The sequence below is a fragment of the Hipposideros armiger genome, unplaced genomic scaffold, assembly GCF_001890085.2.
Source record: "Hipposideros armiger isolate ML-2016 unplaced genomic scaffold, ASM189008v1 scaffold_628, whole genome shotgun sequence".
In the NCBI taxonomy this organism is placed as follows: domain Eukaryota; kingdom Metazoa; phylum Chordata; class Mammalia; order Chiroptera; family Hipposideridae; genus Hipposideros; species Hipposideros armiger.
The window spans coordinates 493543-517914 of record NW_017731978.1 but is presented as its reverse complement, the minus strand read 5'-3'; the positions used below and the strand labels follow the sequence as shown (position 1 = coordinate 517914).

The 24372-nt window shown below is 55.6% G+C and overlaps 2 protein-coding genes across 3 annotated transcripts in view; one reads left to right on the top strand and one right to left on the bottom strand.

The window, feature by feature from the left end:
* LOC109372340 (uncharacterized) overlaps positions 1–12607 on the bottom strand; it is a 39463-nt gene extending 26856 nt beyond the window's left edge. The window contains exons 1-2 of the mRNA XM_019625431.1: positions 12422–12607; positions 11030–12129 (exon numbers count right to left, since the gene is read on the bottom strand). Of these exons, the coding sequence (XP_019480976.1) occupies positions 11173–12129; positions 12422–12607 (1143 nt within the window). The 3' untranslated portion in view covers positions 11030–11172. The remainder of the gene's footprint in view (positions 1–11029; positions 12130–12421) is intronic.
* LINGO1 (leucine rich repeat and Ig domain containing 1) overlaps positions 12110–24372 on the top strand; it is a 199354-nt gene continuing 187091 nt past the window's right edge. Inside the window, exon 1 of one of the 2 annotated variants that reach the window (XM_019625454.1) lies at positions 12110–12209. The gene's annotated coding sequence lies outside the window, so the exon portion shown is untranslated. Of the gene's footprint in view, positions 12210–12406; positions 12807–24372 lie in introns of those variants that run through there. The other variant, XM_019625457.1, reaches the window with a different exon arrangement.

The window sequence follows — 24372 nt, the reverse complement described above, 5'->3', positions numbered from 1 at the left end:
GCTGGGATCCACTGGGGCCTGAGTCAGCGGGAGCACCTAAGGCCGTAAGCTGGAGGTGGCACATGTAGGCCCACAGGGTACCAATAACTCGCCAACATGTAAAAATCGGGCAGTTTCTGAAGGAAGTCTGGCTTTTGGCTTTTCTTGAAAAATCAGCAGGAGCTTTTAAGCGGGACCTGCGCTCCCTTGACCTTTCCTCAGCAGTCCCATTTCTGGTTACCAGCCTGACTCCTGACCCTTGGGGGTGATGACCCCTGACCTTTTCAGAAATAGTTGGCCTTTCAGAAGGGGTCTTCTCCAGTGGGCCGTACAAACAACTGGCCTGCATTCTGGTGGAAGAGCAGGGCACAGCTGCCTCCTGGACCCCAGTGAACCCCTCTGTACTCCCCATCCTGCAGCCCCAGTAGCACTCTGGGTGCCTGGCCGCCTGCCAGGCAGGGGACAAGAAAGGAGCTGTGCCTCGGCTGTGACTGCTTTTCCTCCTCCATCGCCTTGACCATTGCCTACATGGCATGTTTTCCAACACCCAGGGAGCCAGCTGTGCAGGTTCTCTTAGAGCAGGTGTCGGCCAGGGCAGATATTCCTTCTACCTCCCACCCCATCACGCAGTGAGGCTCACGTGTACTCAGGCAATGCTTGGTGCTGTGGCCAGCTCTGTGGAAGCAATCACAGGGCTGGGACAGCTGCTCTTATCAGACTGGAAAAGGGGCACTCTGGAACTTCCTCAGCTGTGTGACCTTGAGAAAATAACTTAAGTTCTCTGAGCCTCAGTTTCCTCACTTGTAAAATACCTACTTCCATGGGTTGTCCATAAGGATCAAATGGGATCAAGTGGAAGGGAATTGTCTGGCAAGGTCAGGCACACAGTAGGTACTTAATAAGTGTTTGCTGAAAGGAGAACTTGAAGGTTCTCAAACCTGGCAGTAGAGCCTGAATAGTTGCTCTGCAATGGAGCCTGACAGGGTCTTGTGGCTGGCTGGGGCTGGATATGACAAGAGTAATAAGAGGCTTCTACCTGAGACCTTGTCCCTTCTAAGCTGGGGTAACTAGGAAAGTGTGGGAGGGGGAAGCAACGGGTAGAGGTATAGCACCTTCTTTCCCCACCTCCCACTCTCGTATTGGGGACACAGCCCTTTCTCCATGAGCGAGGCTCCTTCCTTAAGTGGGAAGGGCCTCTGCCATCTTCAATCACTGTAATCTGGCTGCCTGGTTTCCTATTAAGATGGGGAGCCTGGGGGCCCAGAGAGGCAGGGTGTGCAGGACCCCCAGATCAATTGGTCCTGAAGTTACCTCATGGGGTTTCCCCATCAGGACTTGTGAATGGTGGGTGTGGGGACTTAGGAAGACCCTCAACAGACTCTTACCATTTTAACTTGAAAGCACAGACAGGACAAGGATATTTCAGGCCCCCCAAAGAGGGGGAGCTTTAGGACTGAGAGGTCCTGAGGGCCCTTCTTCTCCTTGCCCTAAACGCTGCCCTCTGGCCATCTTTTGAACACAGCACTGGAGACCACTGCCTTCTCCCTGGGTGTGCTTTCTGGAGCCACGAGCTGGGGGTGCACATCTGGGTGTGGCTGCTGTCCCAGAGGTGGGGGGCTGCCCAGGGAAGATGATGGTAATGGTGGTGATAATGGCAGATGATGACATTTCCTGAGCCCCTGGTTGAACATTGCGGTGCTCACCCCAGTTCCAGGCTATAGCCCATCGCATTGAGCCACATCCTTTCCATGAACTTCCGATGGGAATGGAGCCACCCACAGGGAGAAGGGAGAGATGCATTAATTCATGAACTTCACAGGATTCCCTGTGGTGGTGGTGAACCTAAGCAATAGCTCCCCATATTGCTTAGGGTAATAGTCCATGTCCAAACACCGATTTAAGTCCCTGGTTTTAAAGAACGTGTCCAGAGAACCAACTCACTTTTGGGGTCTTCAGGCAGGAGAGATATCTCAGGACCCTGGAGAGTACCCCAAATTCTCCCATGGTGGGTGTACTAAAGAGTTGGGCTTTTCAGAACTGGTTCATCCTGGGAAATTATCATACAGGGTTAGGTCCCTGGGGCCTGGGTCCCGGGAACATGAGTTCCAAAGTGATTCATCAAGTCAGTGCCTCAAGTTTCCGCAGGGCCTGACTGCCTGGGGCTGTGTCTTCTGGAAAAGAGGCAAAAGCAGGGGCAGCCCCGGTTTGCTTCTCTGTCCTGAGTCTGCAAAGACCCAGGTGTCTCACTTTTTGCATTCTCAAGAGCATGTGCTGTGAGCTGAATCGGCCCCCAACACTGTCCTGGTGGCTCTGGCGTGGGGGCAGTACTTGGCTGTTTTGTCAGGCAGCATGGTGCATGGTTAGTTGCGGACTCTGCAGTCTCACTGCTTGAAATTGAATCTTGGTTCTGCCTCTCCCAAGCTGTGTGAAATTGGTTACATTACTTAACTTATATGTATCTATGCTTCAGTTTCCTCATCTGTAAAATGGGATGGTAAAGCACCTAGTTTACAGGATGTTGAGAATTAAACATAATAGGCACTTGAGGCAGTTCCTGGTATTAGTGCAGTAACAATGTTATTATTACTTTTTAATTCCAAGCATTTCTGCCCCAGCTCTGACGCTCCAGTTCTCCCCGTGGTGCCCCCAGCCTTGTTTTCAGGGTCAGACTGGGAAGAGGCAGGCGTTCCCTGTTGGGGTGCCTGCAGAGTTGTCTGAGGAAGCATTGGTTTAGGAACTGGGAGGCCCTACTGCCCTGGGCCAGGGGCTCTGGGACCTGAGGAGAGGTTGGGTCCTGGCACCTGTCTCCTCTCTGCTCCTTCTTCAGAGTGGTTCCAAGTCAGAAAGGCCCAAGCTCACATCTTGGCTCTGAGGCTCAAAAGCAATGACCTTGGCGAGTCATTATTAGCCTCTTGGAGTCTCATCTGTGTAAGGGCAGAACAATACCCTCGACGTGGTTGTTCAGAGGATGAGAGGAGGAAATATAGGCAGAGGTCAAGCACACGTGCTGTAAGTAAGGTGGCAGCTGTAACACGGCTGTCTTCCTGGCATCTGTCTTATCTTGGGTCCTGGTCACTCTCCTCCCCCTCCTGGTGGATGAGGTTCTCACCCCTTCTCCTTGACTTCCCGGCTTGGTCCAATCCAGAGGACTGGGGACCTTCAGAGTTGGCCCGTTCAGGCCCAAACCTCAGAGACAGAGGCTTTTAAAAGATAAAAGTAGGTTCTGGCCTCTGGAGGTCCACTTCCTGTGGCCTCGCCCCTTCTCTGTGCTTTGTCTTTGCCTTAATGCTCTGTGTTTCTAGACAACTCCTTTGTCCCATAGCTCTGGGCAGACACTCTTCTCCACCCTCACCTTTGCCCCATTCCAGTAACAAGTGGTGAAATATTTATTTTATTAACAGCTCAGATTTGACAATCATCAGCTGGAAAGTGGGTTCTAGGCCTTATCACATGTTATCTCATTTATAATTGGCATTTAATTAGCATCTACTTTGTATCTGGCACTGTAGGAAGCACTTTACATATCTTTTCTTATTTAATCACCCAATAGCCTCTAGAGATAGCTATTATTACTAATTTTATTTTACAGGGGAGGAAACTGAGGCCCGCAGGGTTTGAGTGATGCTTGGGTCACATGGTGGGGACCTTAGCGCCGCAGGGAGGAAGCCTGTGAAGCCCTTAGGGGTGCCCGCCATATAAAATATGCTCAATAAAAGGTGACAGCCCTGTCCACCCTGGGTTCCCTCTCCAGGACCCCTAACGGGAAGGACTCCCCTTCATGCCCTCTCTCCCACCCTTGTCCCAGCTCTTCTGATGGTCGGGGAATGCATTAATTTTCATTTGATACAGGGGCAATGGTGGAATTTCAGGTACTGTGGCAGTTGGATGGGGACACAGAGAATAGCCATTAGTTCTGCTCATGGCTAAGGCTCCTTGCTGTTTGCTCTTGTGACCACGTCCAAGAAGGACTCCAGGGGCTGGGCTGTGGCGTCACCATGAAGTGATGTCTGGTTTTCATGAGCTCTCACTAGTGGGTTATTCATTCTGCTTGGGGACTTGATCATAGCCCCAGCCCCTCACTCATCCCTGGCAGCCTTTCTGGGCCTGGTGAGTGGTGGGGAGGGGGCTGGGACTTCAGGGGCTCAGGCTTCCTTCTGCCACTGTCACAGGGCCTGGCCTTGACCATAGCCTCTCTGAGATGCCCATGTGCGCTGCAGAGGATACCTGGCTTCACAATGTGGCTCTGTTATGGGCAGTTCACCTTTGGGCCCAGGGCAGGTCTCTGACCCTCTCTGGGCTTCAGTGTCCTCATCTGTAAAATGGGAGGATAAGACTGGCTGATCTCCGAAGGCTCCCCCAAGCCCTGCCAGGCACCTCAGTAAATACCACAGAAAACCTCTCTCCTCCCCTCTGTCAGCCCCGCCAGAGGGTATGGAGTGGACGGTTGTAACATAGGACCTGACACAGAGTAGGATGTAGGGGATGAGGCAGGAGGAGGAGTCCCAGCGGTTCCTAGCTCTCTGGCTTGACCGATGGTTGATTAGGGTGTTATTTACTGAGATAGGGAAGAAAAAAAAGCAAAAGTAGGTTTGTGGGGGGAAGATGAGTTCAGTTTTGGATGGATTTGAGGTGCTCAAGGGATGGGCCTAAGCAGCCAGTATGGAGGTGAGCGTAGAGCTGAACCAGGAATATATGCATAAAAAGGAATGTTCTCTCTAGCACACCAGCCTGTGCAGAGTGTGCAGTGTACACAGTTGAGCTACTGAGGTGGGGCTAGAGAGGGCTCGTGTTTAGGGCAGGGTCAGCAGCTGGGAATAGTAGCAGCTGGGAGAAAAGAAAGCTTAATTAGGGAGGGCTTCCTGGAGGAGGTCATTGAATGCTGTGTTCTGTGCATACCAAGAGAGGGTGAAGTCTGAAGAGGGGGAACAAAGCACAGTCAGAAGGGTCCTTGAAGGTCATGCTCAGCAAGAATACATGAGTTGTCCAGGATCACACAGCTGATAAGTGGAAGAGCTAGGATTACCACCAAGTCTGCTTCATTCCACAGTTTTCTGTTCTCAACGCCATAGGATAATGCTCTCAGGGCATGAGGCCTGGTGGGAGGAGAGAGGAAGGCTGGCAGCTATAGACTGCGACGGGCTTCGTCTTTCCCAATTCAGACCAACTTTCCCCACCCCATATGTGGTCAGATTCCAAACCAACAAAGAGACAGCTGAGCTTTCACCCTTAAAGTCGTAGAATATGAGAGTTGGGATTGCTCTAGTTTTAAGACAGACTCCAGGTACAAGGTTGCCTGTGCATGGAGGTGGTCTGGCTAACTACTTCGCACCTGTGGATGAGGTACACCCCGGCTCTCCCTTGCCCCTCAAACTGGTCTGTCACCATGCCTGAGTCTGTTAGTGCACCCTGACTTTGAAACAGACATGACCTGACCGGTCCCCTCCCAGGAGGGATCACCTCTTTGGCTCCTCTCATTTCACACAGAGGGGACTCACAAGACACTTTCTCCTGGGCTGAAGGGGCGAGGCCCCTGGAGGGTACTCTTCCTCCAGGCTTTGCAGAAGGCCAGTCTGCCATGCCAGGGACTGGCTCTGCTGACAGAAGGGCAGGGAGCCACTAGGCACACCAAGCCGCAGCGGTTCCAGCAGTGGTGATCACCAGCAGTGCAGTGAGTTGGCAGTGTCAAATGGGGTGCACTACTCTCGGTGCAAATTAAAAATTAAAATTAATCAAACACTCAAATTGATTTCCTTCCTGTTTGCTCTGCTGTGCCAGTCAGATGCCTGCCTGCCCGCCCAGCCTAGTACATCCCAGCTTCACGCCAGGGCTGGGCAGCTCAGGCTGCTGCACAGGTCTCTGTGACAGGTCCGGGGAAGCTGCAGGTGCCTCATTTCAGCCTTGGGAAATTGGGAAGCGTTGATTCGGCCGGGTCCCCAAGCCCAAGACCCAGTGCTGGGCTTGGAAAGAGGGCAGGTGGGAAGAGACACCACTCTGATCCAAAGGAAACACCTGTGTTGGGCTGGGAGGCAGAACCCTAGGGAATATGCCTGGGGCCATCACTAAACAACATGGTGAGCCTGGAACATCTAATCTCTTTCTGAGCTGTTTCTTCATCTGTGGAATGAGAGGCAGGTGAAGTAAGTCCCTCCTGGTTCTAGCACTGACCTATGGGTGGACTGGCTTTCCCCAGCGTTTCACTACTACCTTGCTCACCCCAACCCCACCCCAGTCAGCCAGGGGCCTGGCTTCCTCCCTCCCCAGGCAGGCCCTGATGTGCCCATTATCAGCTGTGCAACAGTGGGCAAGACACTTAACATCTGAGCCTCAATTTCCTTATGGGTGAAATGGGGGTGATGACACCAGTGTGTGGAAGGAGATTAGCTTGCCAGAAGTGTAGTGGGATCAGCAGCATGGGGGGAGGGACGGAAGGAGAAGCCGGATGGGGCAGGGGGAAGGGGGGCTGTGATAGGTTGGGACCTGAGCATCTTTGGAGAGGTTGTTCTGAGTTGGGGCAAAAAGATGAGCCTTTATCCCCTGCTTTGACTAATCATTGGCTGCAGCTGCCCACGGGAGGGCAAGGCCTTGGGCCAGGCGCACCTGCCTCTTCAGTGAGGGAAGGTACTCACCTGTGGCCTGGCAGCTCCCCACCTCCAGCAGAGGAAGGAGTGTCCCCGCCTGCAGGGGGTCCAGGCAGTGTGCCATGGGTCCCCCTACACACTGCAGACAATCCCGGGAGGCTGGTGTGAGGGTTCTTTGGAACAAGGTCATGGAGCCTGGTGGGCGCCAGCTCCCGGGAAACAGCAGTCACTCTGCTGAAAAGGCCTTGGGGGCCCTCCTTTCCTGCCTTCACACCCAGACACCTCCCAAGTGCTGCCTCTTCTTTCTAAAAAAATTTAATTAATTAATTAATTAATTTTTTATTAATTAAAGTTTATTGGGGTGACAATTGTTAGTACCACCCCTTAATTCTTAAGTATCTATCCTTGGACCCCTCTACCCCACTGCATCTCCTCAGTTGGGTGACCCCAACAGCCTCCTCTCCAAGCTCCATCTCCAGATTCACCCCTCCAATCCATCCTCCTCATATGAGCCAGAGGGAGTGTCCACAAAGTCGGATCTAACCATCTGCCTCCCTTAAGCCCTTCAAAGTCCAGTCGTCCTCTATGGTATTCATGGATCTCGGTGACCTGGCCCTGACCGCCCCCCGCCCCTGCCACCTCTGCCCAGTGGACCCTCTCCACCATCCTGCTTCTCCCCTGACAGTGTAGGTGGTGACTCAGGCCATCCCCTCCTCTCTGGAGCCTCAGTTTCCCATCTGTAAATGGGACCCATAAGCCCTTCTGCCTGGTGGCACCCATGAGGGCGATGCAGTCCTCTTGTGGAGGTGTGCCTTGTCTTTGAGAGGGGGTGGGCAGCTGGCTAAGGTTTTCCAAGGGGCAGGTTTTGTAAGGTCAGCTGGTGTGTCTGTTTCGCCCAGGAGGATGCTTGACAAAGGGAGCAGTCCCCCCGAGGTTACACCAAGAATTCCAATTTCCTTCATCCCCTCTCCTGCCCAGGGAGACTGGAGGAGGACAGAATTATTCCCTTGTACAGATGGGAAAACCGAAGGCCCAAGGATCCAGTTCAGCTCTTATAGGCCTGTAGACAGTCCCTGACATCTGATGGGGTAGCAGTGAGTGAAGGTGCTGAGTGGTGGTGGGCTGTTCAGTTCAAATGCCACTGTCTTCTGCCTCAAACCTCCAGGGCTAAATCCCCAACTCCTTGTGGGGCTCACTAGAGCCTGTTCTGACCCCATGCCACCTGCAACTCCATCTCCAGTTCCCTCTCTTTCTGCTCTGGCCACATGGGCTGTCCTCCATCCTCTTACCACAGGGTGTTTGCACGTGCTAGTCCTTTGCCCTGGAGTTCCCTACTTCTCCAAGTTAACATCTACCCAAACTTACGATGCTAGGTCAACTGTCACAACCTGCAGGAAGCTTTTCCTGACTCCCAAGAACAGAACAAACCGGGACCTAAGAGCCCCACAGCTCCTCATAGCACTTGTCCCAGTTGTAATTTTACATTTCTTTGAATGATGGTTTGATATCTGTTTCTTTCTCTAGACTCTAAGTCCTCTAGTGTGTATTCCTCACACCTGACACAGTGCCTGGCACGGAGTAGATCCTCAATAAATGTTTATCAAAAGAATGAAGAAAAATGGCTCTCAGTTCAAACCCTGGAACCCCACATTGAACCTTGGTTTTCTCTTCTCTGAAATGGAAGTGATAACACCAGGGTTAGTGTGGGAAGTACCAATGAATGAAAACTGCTGACACATAGTAGTTTAAGAGTAAAGAGGAGGAGGAGATTGGAGTGGGTAGTCAAGCAAGGCTGTTTAGGGATGAAAGGATTTGAGAGGTGAATGGGTTGTGCGGAAGCCAAGTGGTGGTAGGGACAGGTGGGGAAAGACTTGGAGGTGGGGAGATGGGATGAGAGACAGCAAGGAGACAGCCTGGCTGAGGAATTTCTCTGAATGCTTGGTGACCCTGTTTACTTTTCAGCCTGACCCAGGAAGCCAGGCTTTGGCTGAGAAGACAGGCAGGAAATGCCCACTGCCTCCTGGGACTCCATGTGGGCCACTCAGTCCCAGGCTGGACCTGGCTTGGTGACTGGGTCTGGGACACTGGCCTCTGGAAATGGCTGAAAATAGCAGAGGGGCCCCTGGCGGGCATCTGCAGGGGCACTGACTCAGCCCTTGTGGCAGGAAGCAGCCAGCTCTTGGCTTCTGGTGAAGGGGCTCCTTCCTGGAGCTGCCAACACCCACCTGGCCTCTGGCCCCCAGCTCCCTAGCTGCTGCTGCTCTGGCAGCGGAGAGTGGTTCCTTCAAGTGGGCCTGTTCATTATTCAAGCATTGCCTCTGTGTAAAGCCTGCCGGGAGGCAGAGGTGGCAATAGCTCCTGGCCCTAGCGCAAGGGCAGGACACAAGGGGGTCCGAAGGGAACCTTTGTACCTGCTTGGCTCTGTGCACAGCGGCTGGATAGAGAACCAAGGACTGGACCTGCTGAGGGAAAATAAATGACAGACTTACATTCATTGCTCCTGTGGTGCACACAAGCTTGTCCATACTTATAGAGGAACTTGGGGCTCAGAGAGGGTATGCTATGTATCTGAGGTTGCACAGAAAAGCTGGAGGACTAAATTCCCAAGTACACACAAAGGCTGTGTGGCTCCCAGAGCAGGAGAGGAGGAGAAATTGATGGGGATGTAGCCTGGAACTGCTGCTCTGCTTGGATGTCAGGGACTCTGGGGAAAGGCTGTTTGTCTCTGTTTGACTTTCCTAGGCCCCACCTGGGAGCCCTGGGAAGACTCCTCAGGAGGTGTGTTGAGCCAGAACAGGCAAGAACCATGAGCTCATCTCCCTTGAGGCTCCCAGGAAGTCTGGGAGGAAGGCAAAAGAAAAATGGACAAGCAAGGAGGGAACAGGGAGACAGTAAGGGCCTTTGGGATGGCCCACAAAGCCAAACGTAGATGTGGGGAAGGAAAATGCCACTTGCTGAATATCTACAGTGTGCTGGGTCATTCTTGTGCATTATTCCTCATGAATCCTTCACCAACCCCCTCGGTACCTGAGTATTTCCACTGTACAAAGGAGGACACTAAAGCAGGAATTGGCCCTGGTATGCCTGACACCAAAGTCTGGGGTCTTCACAGGGCACCTTGATAGGTGGGTGCCCAAGTCTGGCCCTTGCTGGACTCATTTTCCTCACAGCAAAAAAGTTGCGGGGGGGGGGCTTCTCCCACTTCCACCTCTGGTCAGTAGGGGGAGACTGTGCTGCATCTGGCTGCAGAGATGGGGAGCTGAGGTTGGGACTGGGCACCCTGGAGAGGAGGCCTCCTTCAAAAGCTCCTGGATTTGGGGAGCCCTCAGCCATGCCTCTGTGATGGCTGAAAGATGGAGGGGGCTTCTGCCTAGATTTGCTAAGGGGCAGCCCTGCTGCTGCCCCAGAACAAAGTTGAAGCTCCTCAATTCAAGGCTCTCACAGCCTCGCTTCCCCATCCTTCCCTGTTTCCTACTTCCAGGTTTCTGCACATACTCCTCTTGGCATGCGATGCCCTTTATGCCCCTTTTTGTCTGGCCAACTCCTACTCATCCTTCAAGCCCTGGCTTCAATGTCACCTCCTCCAGGAGCTCTCCTGAACCTCCTCCATCCCCCAAAGTTCTATCATACCTCCTGCTCTCTCCTTTTTCAAGGGCGGAAATGTGTCTAAATCATCTGTGTCCCCAGTACCTAGCACAGGCCAGGGCATGTAATAGATGCTTAGTGAATAAATGGGCAAAGGGTCTGTCTGGGGTGGGAGTAAGAATGGGGGACCAGGAAGATGAAATACTCATGTACCAGCCCTATTCAGGATAAGGCTGACCAGGAGTCTAGGGGGTGCACTTTACTTCCCAGGGGTGTCATGAGGATCTAGGGAGATCTTGGATGTCAAAGAGCTTTGCAAACTGTAGTGTGCTGTCCCTGGTAGGTCCCTGTACCTCTCAACTTTGCGTTGTTCCACTGATGAGGAGCATGGAGAAGGAAGGTTATAGAATGAGGGAGGGGGCAGACCAGGCCTGGTGAGGGTGGGGTGGTGGTGGCCTCAGCACCCAGAAACAAGGAGTGGGTGGGATTAGGGGGCCTGAGGGCCTGCCTTGGGTCTCCCTTTCCTATGGATCTAACACCATATCAGAGGTGGAACATGGCCCCAGAGATGATGGAAGTCAATGTCCTTCCAAGGAAGGGTAAACTGAGGCTCATAGAGAGGCAGACATTTGTCCAAGGTCATATAGCAGGAGTGGGAGACCACCCTGTGAGCCCTGTCCTCCCAGCATGTCAGGTGTCCTCACCCTGGGCTCAGATTTGGATAGCTGCTTCTCTGATACCTCCTCCCTGGCCCCGCGCTTCCAGCGCTCAGCCTGCACTGCTCCCACACCCCCAGTCGACCCCTAGGCTTAGCAGCCAACAAGCACTGAGCGCCCCCTGGATGGCGTGGTCTGGGCAGCTTCCGACCGGCCTTCTCCTTGACTCACCTCCAGCCGGGAACGGCCCGGCTCAACGACTGCGGACAGGACGCCGCCCGCACAGCGCCACAGCCCCGGACTGTCTCGGCGCGACGAGGCTGCCCTCCTCGGTGCCCCCGGGTGGGGCAGGTCGAGCCCAGTGAGCTATCCCTTTAAGCCCGGGCAGGATGGGAGCTGTCAGCGACAACCGAGGCTAGCGCGGGACGTCGCCGCCCGTCAGGCCGGAGCGAGGAGCCGCAAAGCGAGTGGAGAGCGGAGGGGACGGCGGGGCCGGGGCACAGCGGGTACCCTCGCCGCCCACTGCGCGCTCCAACACTGGGCCGAGCGAGCCGCGGGCGGCACCCAATGTAATGCGGAGAATGTGAGAGGCAGCACAGGGCGACCGGTAGCAGAGGGCGCGGGAGAGGGCGGCGGCAACGTAGCGGGAGAGAAACCGGGAGAGACAGCGGAACAGAATCTGGGGGAGGGGCATGGGTGTAGATAAGGAGAAAGGAGAGGAGGTAAAGAAGGGGCAGTGACAGAAGAGGGGAAAGAACGGAGCGGGAGAGCACGCGGCTGCGGGCGGTGGAGCGGGCGAGGAGGGAGCCGGCGCCTTTGGGTGCGAGCGCCGGGAGCTCAAGTTGGGCGCCCTGGCTGGGGTTCAGGCTGGGAGCGTGGTCGCGGCCCGGTGGGGCATGGTGGCACAGCAGGGACGCCCGAGGGGTCCCCTCTGGGAGCCCCAAGGGACCTGAGACGAGGCCAGCCCGGAAGGGGTCGCAGGTTCGCTCAGCGAGCGCTGCGGGCCGCGCTCTGGGGACTCCGGGGGGGCCGGGGCACCCGGCTCTTTGTGATCGCCCCAGGAGGGCGAGTGGGGCGTGCAGGGCCGGGGGTGCGGCGCTGGGGTGCACGCGCGCGCGAGAGTGTGAGCACCCCGGAGGGTGGGAGCGCGCGTTAGGGATTCTGCTGGCATCGCAGCGTGGAGGGCAGGAGGCAGGAGCGGGCGCGCAGGGGAACGCGGGGGCCCTCCCGCGCACAGGCGCGCGCACGCGCGCACACACACGCCCTCCCTGCTCGCTGATGCTGCTGCTGCCATCATCTCGGAGCCGAGCCCTGCGGAGCGGGAAGCAGAACTAGAGCGGGAAGCGGAACGGAGGCAAGCCCGGGATGCGGCCCTGGAGTGGAGCTGCGCGCGGAATGCGCGCCCGGAACGGTGAGTGTGGCCAAGCGGGGACGCTGCGGCGAGGCCAGGATCGAAGGACGCAGGCCGGGAGCTGGGGTGTCTGCCCGCCAGCGGCGCCGCGTGCGCGGCCTCTGATTGGGCGGGAGTCTCGAGGTTGGATGTTGGGTGCGCGCCCGTGTTGCGTGCACGCGCGGACCGGGAAGGGGCGCGCCCGGCACCCCAGTCGGAGGCCGCGCGCCCACCCGCTGCGCGGCCCCGCCTAACCCTCGCAGGCCGCCAGAACCCCCGCGACTTGGAGCAACTTTGTATGTGCGATGAGAGGACAGAGGGGCTTTAATGGTGGCACTTCGGCCTTTCTTTCCTGAGGAGAGAGCGCGATGGAGGAATGGGGCGGGGCGCGGGTTGTGCCGCCCGGTGGACGGAGGCATGCGTCTCAGCCACTCCGTCGGTACAACAACCGGCTCTCGGGGACATCTGCCCAGCCCTGCGGCGCCGCGCTGGAGTCGCTCCGGGCGCTGGCCTCCTGTGAAGCCCTGCCAGGGTCGGGCGGGACCCCGCAACGATAGCTTCCAGGTCCGGGGGCCGCGAGGTCGTCTTTGCAGCCAGTCTGAGGACACGAGGCTTGAGGTGGGGGAGTGGGGAGACGTACCTAGTGTGTATGTGTGTGTGTGTGTCTCCGCGCCTTCTGCTCCGTGGAACAGGCGGCTGGAAGAAGGGAATTGCCCAAAATGTGCAGAGCTTCCCAGAGGCTGGGGATTGGAAGGGACACCGCTAGGCGCCCCAGGCCTGGTGTCCCACCATCCCTGCTTTGCTTGGAGCCATGCTACTTCGTGCCTCATTCGGTGTGATGAGGCTGTGCCGTGTCCCCAATCCCCAATCCTGAGTCTTCTCTCAGACCCCTTTCCTGTGGTGGCTGCCTCAGGGAACTTCCTAGGACTCTCCTCCACCCAAACGCCAACTGTGCCCCTGCAGTAGAAGATGGGATGGAGAGATGTTTCCAGGATCGTGTCCCTCACTGGGAGGGAACCCTGTGTCCCCAGGAGTAAGAGGCTCAAGGAAGTTCAGAAGTCAGGCCTCCTGCATGCCCCTCCCCTTTACCAGATCCTCTCTGCTTCCAGGGCAGGTTCCTCCTCCTCTAGGAAGCCTTCTCTTATTGCTCCCGAATCCTTGTGTCCAGCTTGGGCTTCTGGGTTGGAGCAGCTGGTTTCCTTAGCAGCCCTTGTTCATATGCCCTCTTTCTTGGCACTGTGCCTATCAGGGTGTGGGGTCAGAAGTCTTATTGTAGGTGGTGGGTGGAGGGATGTGATGCTGGACTATTCAGTATCTACCTGGGTCTCTAAAATATGGTAATGTGTTGTTTGATCAGTGTTCAGGCTTCCATTTTCCCTCTGGAATCCCTTTGCCACCTTGGCAGAATGCAGGGTCCATGGCATGCTTCCTCTCCATTTCACAGAGGAGATGGAGTTAGGAGAACTCCAGTCTCAGGGTGGCCCCTTCCTGTGAAGGTATCCTTTAACCCTGGTCTTTGGCAAGGTAAGGGGGGGGGCAGGGAGGGCACCCAGCCCTCTTTATTGACCTGGCACCAGGGCTCTGGGTGCCTGTGGCTGGAGGGTCTCCCTAGGGCAGCTATCCTGCTGCCTGCGGCCAATACCTTCCCCGAGGGGCAGGGAGGTGGACACAGCCACTCCCAGCCTGATTCTCCCTGACTTGACTTTTGGTACCTCTTGACCCCAGCCTCATTAACCTTAATTTCCTAGATTTGGGGCCATTGTCTGCCAGGGCTCTGCATGACTGTTTGTAAATCCTCAGTACTGGGATGTTTGTATCATTCTGGGGATCAGGGAGGTTTCCCTACCCCCAGTCTGGCACTCTAGGCTAGGCCCTGGCGTTGTCCTCCTGTTTGGGCCTTGGAACCCTTCCCACTCTCCTGAGATCTCCATCCTGGAGACAAAGAGCTCACCCTTAGGGGAATGGAGTCCTCAGAGTTCTAAATGTGCATTGCGGGGAGGGGGCCTGGTGGCTATTGAGACCACATAAGGCACAGGAGGCTAGAGTAGCTCTCAGCCTCAAGCAGGCCTCTTTGACCCCTTCAGTCCTGATGGCAGCCCAGACTCATCCCCAGGGCGCTCAGGCCCTTGGAGGCCTCCTCTGGGAGGTAGAGGGGAGAACTCTTGCCCAGGAGTGACCAAAACTCCTTCTGGGGCAGCGGGATGGGGTGGATCTGCTGGACCTTGTGGTGGCTCCTTCAGCCTCTGCTGGCTTCACTCTCAGGCAGCCTCTTGCTGACTCAGTCTTTCTTAGTTCTGTCTCTCTACCCCCCCCCCTTTGTCCCCTGGGGCTTCCTGAGTTCTGGACTTTTGCCTCCTGAGTGTTGATTGATGCTCTCGTTGACACCCAGGTGGTGGGAGCATGGTCAGATGCCTGTGTGGCCCCACCCCTGTCATCAAGGCCTGCTTGAACCCCTGCTCTGGTTCTTTTGCCCCTGCCTCCCCAATCCTACTCCAGCAGGATGAGCCCTCCATTTGGGACCTCAAGCCATGGGGAGGGAGAGAGCAGGAGCCTCTTTGGCCCCTGGTCTGTGCTGTCGGGTGAAAATCCCAACTAGGTGCTCCCAGCCCCCATTGGCTGCCCTTTTAGATTGACAGACACCCGCCCCTCAAACCTGACTAGTAAGGGGTAGTGTCTAGGGTGGCCCCCTTAATTTTCCTCTCAGCCAGGCCCTGACCTTGCCATGTTTGTGTTTTAAATTATGAAAATATTACATTCTAACAAATTCAATGATGAGAAGTTGTTGAGTGGGCTGGGCCTTAGGGCGACTTGAGGGAGGAAAGAATCCTGACCCCTCAGGCCTCCTTTTGGGGGAAATGAGGGCAAGCCATCCTGGCCAATCAGAGCCTCTTCTGTGCACTTCCGGGGCCCAGATGTCTGCTCCCAAGAACCATGCCTAGCTTTGCTCCTCACTGCCTGGAGCCCCTACTTGGGGCTCACTCCATGTTTGGGGGTATCTCCTGGTTAGAGGCCTGGGCTGACTACTAGGGAGACTGCTGACAAGCCTGGGCCCCTCCCTGGGTGGACTCTGAAAGGGGACATAGACACTGCCCCACAGCCTGTGTGAGGCAGAGTGGGCTGGGCAGCTGCCAGGTAGGGAGAGGGGTGGGCAAAGTGCTGTGTCAGATGGACTGGGACCCTGGTGCATTTAGACCTGCACAGATGTTCATGCACTAGGTAGATGCTCAGTAAATGTGCTGAATAAATGAGTGAATGGAGCATGTGAATGAATGGGGCTTTCCAGCAGATTGCACAGCATTAGCAAGGGCACGGAGGTGGGACGCAGCAGCCATGGGTGGAGCGTGTTTGCGATGGAGTAGTCCATGCAGGGCCACATCAGCGCCCAGCCGGTTGGCACAGGACGGAGGAGGACCTTGAGTGCCTGCCTGAGGAGGGTGGGCTGATTCTGTATTCAGAGGTTGCAGGGTTGAAGTTCTGGAGGGGCAAGATCAGATTTGCAATTGAAGCTGCTCCCTCTGGTGGTCGTGGGAGGGGTGACCAGGAGAGCCAGAGGTAGGGAGGAAGTGCTGAGGCTGCTCTGGGAATCCAGGCTGGTGATGAGGGCAGTGGCAGGGACAGGTGCCTTCACCAGGATGGCCAGGGGACTATGTGTGGGTCCCCCTCCGATGGATGATGGAGAGATTTCGGTCTAGGTGGGGAGCCAGGTGGGGCGATGGAGGCTTTCAGAATTGGGCAGGTCCTTGGGCTTCACCACGCCCACCACTTGGGTATATGGCAGGTGTCCTGGAGTTGTAAGATGTAGCCTTTAGTATGGGCCTCCCAATGTCGCACTTGAGGTGGCCCCTTGGGCCTCAGTTTCTATGTCTGTAAAAATGGATGTTTATTTGTTTCCCTGGAGACCTGGAGTGAGTTTGGGTGGAAGTCCGAGACCTCGGAAATGAGACAAAGGGAAGAGGTAGAGGATTGGTCAGCACTGTTATTTGACAGGGAAGAGTTTGAGGCCAGAGGTGCAGTGACTCTCACAAGGTCTGAAAGCAAGTTGGGGGCAGGGTTTTCCTGGCTTCGCCTGTGGTCTGCTGGGCAGGGATTGGGCAGTGGCTGGGGTCTCTGCAGAGGACATCCTCAGGCAGTTGCCTCGGCAGTCCAGCTGTCAGGGAGCATATGGGGCCATATGGCCACATCAGGGGAGGCGCCAGCTGCTGAAAGGGGGATAGCGGCTGCCACCCTGGCCTTCTGGATCTATGTAGGCACTGCCAGCCACCAGGGTCAGGGCGAGAGGAGGACCAAATGGAACCTCGGTGTCCAGGTTGGTTTGGATGTGGAGGTTGGGCCTTGGCAGGTGGCCCAGTTCCAGCACCCATCTGCCAGGGCAGCTGGACAGGCGGCTCCATGCCCAGGACTGATTCAATTAGCTCAAGACCAGCTGTGCCAGCCATCCTCCCACTCCCCACTCAGCTCTGATGGCCCTGCTGGTCCACAGGTCATGGGGTGGCACTTTGCATCTGATGCCTGGGTCTGGGCCTCAGTGGAGTATGTGTATTTGACATGCAGCCTCACCCGAGAACTTTAAGTATTTGGGGGTATGAACATGGGCCCCCTGAGCTAGCCTTTCATGATCAAAAGGGCCTACCCTTGGCTGCCATCTGGAAGTGAGCTTGAATCCTGGCTCAGCCACCTCTGAGCTGGGTGAGCTCGGGCAAGTCACTTCACTTTTCTGAGCCTCCAGTTTCCTCATCTGTATCTGGAAGAATGATACTTCACCCGTTGGGCTGTCATTAGCATGCTTTGAAATGGTACCTGGGAAGCATGCACTAGTCTGGTACACTGAAGAACCTTAGTAAATGTTAGTGCACGTTGCTCTTTGCTGGACAGGGAGGCAAGGCCTATTGGAGTTTCAGTGTCCAGGCTGAAGTTCGGAGTAACCTCGTTGTTATTTTCCAGGACAAAATTTGCTTTATAATTGTCCATAAGTTTTTACATGCCTTTCCTCGTGTAGACCTCACAACAGTTCTGTAGAGTAGACTGAGAGCCACCGCTCCATTTCATAGGCGACGAACCTGGGAAGTGAGTCCCAGAGTTGCATGGGGAGCTGGGCCTGACCCTACCTCTGGACTCCTGGCCCAGGACTCTTGCTCTATGGGTATGCTCCCCAAACTTCCAGGGGTGGAGGCCTGTCTAGACCAAGCCTGGGGACTACAGAGATTCCCCGCCCAGCCCTGTCTCTGTCATAGGTGCAAGGGTAGTCTGTCATGGTGACAAGCAGCCAATCCCAGCAGGGTGGTATGGGAGACTCAGTGAAGAAGCATTTGCTGCATTTCTAGGGCTGCCCAGCCCTGAGTAGGGGTGGGAGGGGTGCCAGGTAGTAGGGAGGAGTGGGCCTTCACCTCCTGGGCAGCTCTGGGCCATGCCAACGCAAGCAGGGCTCAGCCTTCTGGTCAGGGTGGGAGACCACTGGGCTCCACCCCTGACGAGCTGGGTGACTTTGGCCAGGCCACTGTGTCCCTCTTTGAGCTTAGCTCCCCTCTTTGTAAGCTGGAGATAATTATCTCCCTGCCTGCCTCACAAGGCTGTTCTTGAGGCTCTACTATAAATGTATATTTTTATACAAACATGATATTCCACAGCTGGGAGTCCAGGAGTCCCCGGTCCTCCATCTGATGAGCCTATAATCGCAGTGCTTCACTTGTTGGGTACTTCCTCTGGGCCGACTGTGCTGGCGGCTGCGGGGACAGAGAAGAAGAAGCGCAGCCCCCACCCTCTTGGGGCGGGCAGACTGACATTAACTGTGGACTCCATGGCTTTTAACTGTGCACCAAACACGTGCTGGCTGTCACGTTCCTGCGCAGCACCCTTAGGGCTCCCTTTGCTCCTGGCTGGCATCCGCACCCCTGGAGCCTTGTACAATCCGACCCTCTGCCCCAGCCATCCCCCTCCATACTCCTGTCTGCCCCCAGGCTCCAGCCAGACACCACTCACTCTCCCCTTCATCCTCCAGGGTTTGGCTGTGCTGTCCCCTCCGCCTGATTCCTTCCTCCATCTCTGCCCATGTAGATCTCACCCACTTTCCAACACTTGGCCCAAATGCCATATTTAAACACTCCCTGTCCCCCACCCCGTCACCCTAGCTGGGAGTAGCTGCTCCTTCCTGAGAACTCTGAGAGCAGCATATCTGCTTTACATTTAGCAAACATTTGCTGTGCGCCTACTGTGTGTGAGGCCTATTGTATTTGAGGCTTGTGACAAGTGGTTTGTGTCTCTTCTTGGCTTGGGAATGCCTTGGTGGCAGGGACTGGCCTTGTCCATCTTGGGTACCTGGCCCATCCAGGAACCTGGGGCCGGATGGGCTGATTCAGGGCATGTGGACTGTCCCTTGGGGCCCCTGTGGCCACTGAAACTTCCTCTTCCTCCTTGGGCTGGGGCCGTGAGCTAGGCCCAGGACACCTGTCTGAGAAGCTCCGGAGTTATGGGCGGCTTTTGTGCTGAGGTGCTCACCGTAGGCTGTCCCCGCCCCTGGAGGCTCTGCCAGGCCAGGGTGGGAGCGCCCAGTCTCTGGCCACACATATCTCTGATGAATCCTGATGAATTGCATGGTATTCAGCAATCAGCAACTGATTATTTGGTACTGATAGCTCTTCCATTATCCACCAGCAGAGGTGGGCCTGGCCAATGTTCATGTGGGTCAGCTAGACCTGGCTGGGCCATTGCAGCCATGGCCATCTATTCCTGACCAGGAAGCTCGATAAAGAGGAGCCAGAGAAAAGGAGGTGCAGCCCACCTCTCTGACACGTGTTGCCAGGGTTGGGATTGAGGGGTGGGGAGCAGGGGGATTGGGGCGGCAGGCAACTTTGGCTAACTCCCACCTTGCTCTGTTCCCACCTTTCGTATTCTGCTTCCAGTCTCTCCTGGTTCTGGGTCTCAGCTTTCCCATTTGTTAAATGGGGGTTTCAGTCTCTTTGTGGGGTAACACCATGCATTTGAATGAGATAGCCAGGCAGCCACTGGTTTGTCACCATTTCTGTTTAACCAGTGGGGGCATTATGAGGCTCAGAGAGGGTGGTGGCCACGTGAGGGTGAAGCCAGCATTGCAGTCACCAGCCCAGGACTGCTCTGCAGAAGGACAGGGAGATAGATGGTGGGCTGGAGGGGGTGGTCGGTCAGAAGACAACAGCTGTTTCATGAAAGCGCTGTGTCTGGCTTCTAAATATGGAGCTCGGACTCAGCGGAATCGGTGAAAAAGCAATTTCTAGGGAAACCACATAAAGGAGATGGCAGGGGGGATGTTTAACCTACTTAAGAGACCCGCTGCCTTTCAGACCCACCAGGAGGATGGGGCACTGCTGGTGGGGTTCCTGGCTTACGTGGCCAACGCTGAGTTTTTTTAAAACAATTTTTTGTTAGGAACATTTTTGAACATACAGAAAGGTAGAGAGAATAGTATAGGAAACTCCCATAGACCCCTTGCCTAGATTTAACAATTGTTGACATTTTGCCATCTTTTGTTTGCTGAGCTATTGTTTTTAAAGTAAATTATATACATCATGGCATTTTACCCCTAAATATTTCAGCATCCATCTGTAAACAATAGGAGAAAATTTCTATCTAACCTCAAGTGGTCACGTATTTCTTCTCATTTTATCCTTGAGATGAGGAGACTGGGCCCTGAGGGATGGCCTGTCTTGTCCAGGGTCACGTAATAAAGAGGCCGAGGGGAGGAGAGGTGGGATCTAGAAGGCAGGCTACAGGTTTCTGCCCAGGACTGGCCAAGATGGGGGAGGGGAGGCTGGAAGTGGCTGGAGTTGGGCAGGTGGCTGAGCAGGGTCCCCTTCTGGGAGGGCTTCCACCTGGGATCAGGAAGCGACAGTCTTTTAGGTTAATCATCTCTTCCTTTTGTTTGCTGAGGGGATTAATCAGGAACTGCAGCATCAGGAAAAATTGAAACAACTTCTTGTTTATTGTTTAATTTGGGAGAATGTTATCAGGCTCTGGCCATGCTGGGTGGGGGAGCCTCTTCTGGTAGGAGAATCAGGGCTGCCCCCTACCAGCCACTTTGGGGGGCAGCGCAGAAGGCAAGGGAAGGCTGGTTTAGTGGGAGGAGGGCTTAGGATCCAGTCTGGACAGCCAGGGGGTCTGAGGGAATTGGGAGTACTGGGGGCTTGGGGCTGAGCCTGAGATCTGGACTGGGCTGGAGACTGTAGTGTCATTGATGGGAAGTGAGGCACGGAGGTGAGCTCCTGGGCACGGGCAGAATGCGGGAGGCTCGTGGCTCCTGCCAGCCTTCCTGAGGAGCTGTACTGTGCTCTTGTGCCTTGGCCATCTCCTCCCTGGGGAGGCTTCACAGGGCGGTGTCCACTGCCAGCCTAAGGCAGGTGAAGGTCTCCCTGCACTTCCTTGTCTCTTTGGGGTCAGAGTGATCCTGCCCCCCAGCACCCACACCTGCTTGGGGCTCCTTATTCTGCTCTTAGTGATTTGGGGGACATTTGTTGACTCTGCAGGGGCCACAGAGATCATGGGGCTGGGACTGACCTTCTTTGCTCTCATCTCTGTCCCCACAATGAGGAGAGTCCTGATTAGGCCAGGCTTACTGTTGAGCTTGTTTTTCTAGGACAGGATGGGTGGCAGGGGCGGGAGAGGCCCCTGGGAGAAAGGCGACCAGAGGGAAAGCAAGAGACAGACATTAAAATGTCTTTTTAAAAAAAAGATTTTATTGGGGAATGGGGCGGGGGGAACAGTGTTGGAGAATTAGGGGAGGGAACTGGCCAAGTTGTTGTCCTTCAATCAGTTGTGGAGGGCCCAGCAAGCTCAGCTCCAAGTCCAGTTGCACCACTCAGCTCAAGGTGCTGTGTTTAATTAGTTGCAGGTGGGCATAGCCACCATTCCATGCGGGAGTTGAACCAGCAGCCTTGTTAAGAGCGCACGCTCTATCCACTGAGCCATCCGGGCGGCAGTTCAGCTCAAGGTGCCGAGTTCAGTCTTTAGTTGCCGGCGGGCGTAACCCACCATCTCGAACAGGCAACCTTGTTAGGAGCACGTGCTCTCACCAGCTGAGCCATCCTGCCACCTGTTGGCAGCTCAGCAGCAGCTCAGCTCAGCTCAGGCACAGCTCACTGGCCCATGTGGGAATCGAACCGGCGACCCTGTTGCTCAGAGCTCGCACTCTTGAGCAAGCTCTTAACCAACTGAGCCACTCGGCCAGCCCCAAAATGCCTTTTGATCCCCAGTCTGCCCCTGTGGCTCCGCCAGACCCTACATCAAGCCTGGTATTCTCAGTTGGGGAAGGAGAGGAACATACCCAGCCTCAGATGAGTGGCTCCATGGGGACTGTGTCACCTGGGGCATGTCACCACCCTTCCTGGAAAAATGGGGCAGAGAGGAAATGGGCCCCTTTCCTTTGGGTGAGGCAGGGAGGACCAGGCAGGCTGGGGGCTGGCAGGTCCTTCAGCCCACTGCCCACAGGAAAGACAACAGGTCCCTGTTGCCACCCCCGCCCCCAGGCCTTTCCTCTGCTCCCCAGTGCTGCAGGGAGAGCGAGGGCATGGTGCCTGAAGTCCAGGGGCAGGTGGGACAGAAGCACACTGCACGTGTACTGGAACCTGGGCAGTTAGTGTGCAGATGAGGAAGCACGCTCAGAAAGGTCACCCCGCTGGTCTGAGGTGGGAGTGGGATTTGAGGTCAGAACTGCCCCCTTTGACTTCGAGACCTGGTTTCTGCTCTTGGCTGTTCCACTGACTGCCGTTCCCTGGGCCTTGGGGTTTGCCTTTGCCAATGGGGCTGGGAGCTTGGCTGAGGGCTGGGCTGCTGCCACAGGCTGAGCCTCCAGTCGCCTCTTCCGCCCTGCCTGGCAGGTTCTGAGCGTCCCGGGCATGCCTGTTCTTGGAGAAGTCCTTCCTGAGCCACGCGACATAAGAGGCTCCCTGCTGCCATGCTGAGGGATTGGGCTTCCATGGATGTGTAAAGCCCTTCAGAGCCTCCCACACCCTTTGCTCTTAGCCAGTGTGTGTACTCTGTGTTTATCAGGTGACTGCAAGGTGGCATGGGAGCCTGTGTGCATGTGTATGGTCCATCCTGAGAGTCACACTTGAGGACTGAGCAAGAAGTAGGGCAGAGGTAAGTTTACTGAGCACCTACTTAGTCACAGTACCAGGTGCTTTACAGCATTACCTCATTTAATCCTAAACAACCCCATGACATATGTACTAGTACTATTCCCATTACACAGATGAGGAAATGGAGGCTCAGAGATTGAGGGAGTTGCAAGATCACACAGCTAGTGGTGAATGGAGGAGCTGGCATTCGAACTTAGGAACAGCTGCTTCTAAAGGAAGCTATGTCTTTTGTGCCCCAGACAGAGGGGAGTTTGCTGCAGGTAGGAAGAAGGGAGCTGAGTTTCAAGAAGGGGCAGCTCTGTATTTAGAGAGAGGAGGCCAAGTCAAGGGTCAGTTGTAAGGTCCAGCTGAGGTTCACCGGAGAGGCCTGGTTGGGACTCAGCGTCTGGCCTAGAGCTGTGTGCCCTTGGCTCTGTCATCTGCTCCGGGTCCCTCCTCAGACCTGCCTTACCCCTCGCCCAGGGCGTGGTGCACATTCCCCTGGTCCCTCATCAGGTGAGGCTCTTAGAGCACAGTCAGGTGCATCTGTGTGGGGGCACCTGCAGGGGAGTCTGGCGAGGGGCTCGGGCTCGCAGGCCTCGACTACCAGCCTGAGGCTGGGTGCTGTCCAGATGTTGAGCAGGGCCAGATCTGTTGTTGGGACGGATGGCTCTTTGGTGGCTGGGGGCTGCTGAGTGGCTGTGGGCCATGGCCGGTGGGGAAGGGGTAGGAGCAGAGGGCATCTGGGGACTTCTCCCCTCCATCCCTGCAGGCTGAGGAGTCAGCTCATCTTTCCTCCTCTCCCTTCTCCTGCCTCCAGTACATGGCATCCGGGTGGTGGGGCCCGAGTGGGGGAGCCGGGTCCCTGGCCCCTCCCAGGCTCCTCCCTTGGAGGCTGTAAATATTTTATCTCCACCATCTCTGCTGCTGGAGATTGCTGCTTTTAACACTTTTTTTTCCCCCTTTTACCTGATACAAACAAATGCTGGAAAAATTCAGTGCTGGGCACTCGCTCTGTCGCTTCTGCTTGTGCCCAGAGTCCCCTCCAAAACTTCTAATTGCTTTTAAGCTGCGATAGTTGGCAAAAGCACTTTCATTTACATTATGGAGAAAGGGGGAAAATCCACCACATTTTCTCCTTTTTTTGGACTCTATCCTTTCGTTTTGAGTTCCTCTTCATTTCTTCTAAGGTTCTGGAAGAGAAATGGAGTAGAAAGACATGTGGGCAGGGAGGCAGGGCACCCTCGAACAGGGCATTTTGCCTCTCTGGGCTTCAGTTTCCCCATATACAAGATGGTTGTATGTCCATTCACTCAACACATTCCCCGAGTACATCCACTGGAAGCAGCTAGAGGGTGAGGCCCGGCTCTGTCCTCGCTTTGCATCCCCAGCACCCAGCACAGAGCCTGGCACAGAGTGGGCGCTTGGTGAAGATCAGGTGACATGGCTCCATGGCTCCACTGTGAGCCAGGCACTTGCCAAGCACTGGGAATGCACAGAACGAGTCAGACACAGACACAGCCCCCAGCGGCGACGAGAGCTCACTGGTGCGGGGGAGCCGCCACACAAATGTCATTACTTGTTACAAGTTGTAACCCAGGTGGGTCCTGGGCACTTAGGAGCACAGAGCAGGGTAGGCTGGAGGAGTCGGGAAAAACAGCACAGAGGAGAACTTGGGTTGCACTGGGAAGAGGGGGTAGGAGTCTGACAGATGAACTGGGGCTAAGGAGGAGGGAATTCCAGACAGGAAATAGCACATAAGGCTGCCCAGATGAGTTGAGTTGCCTGGGAGAGCTTTGCATAGAGTTGGGGAGTTTGGACTAGGTCCCTTGGATAACAGGGAGCCCTGGAAGGGTTCTGAGCAGGGGACATGTGGGGATGATCCCTCTGGCTCCATGTAGGTGAGCTGATGGGGGGAAGGGAGGATGGCAGTGTGAGTTTGAGACAGACAAGACAGGAGTGGGGGGATGACCCAAATCCTGGTGTTTAACTCCTCTGTTTGTGTTGTGGCTCCAGGCCTTTCCTGGACCCTGGGGTGGGGGTCCCCTCAAGACTGACAGCCCTTTACAGTGTATAAAGGCCACTTACCGCTGACCCTTAGT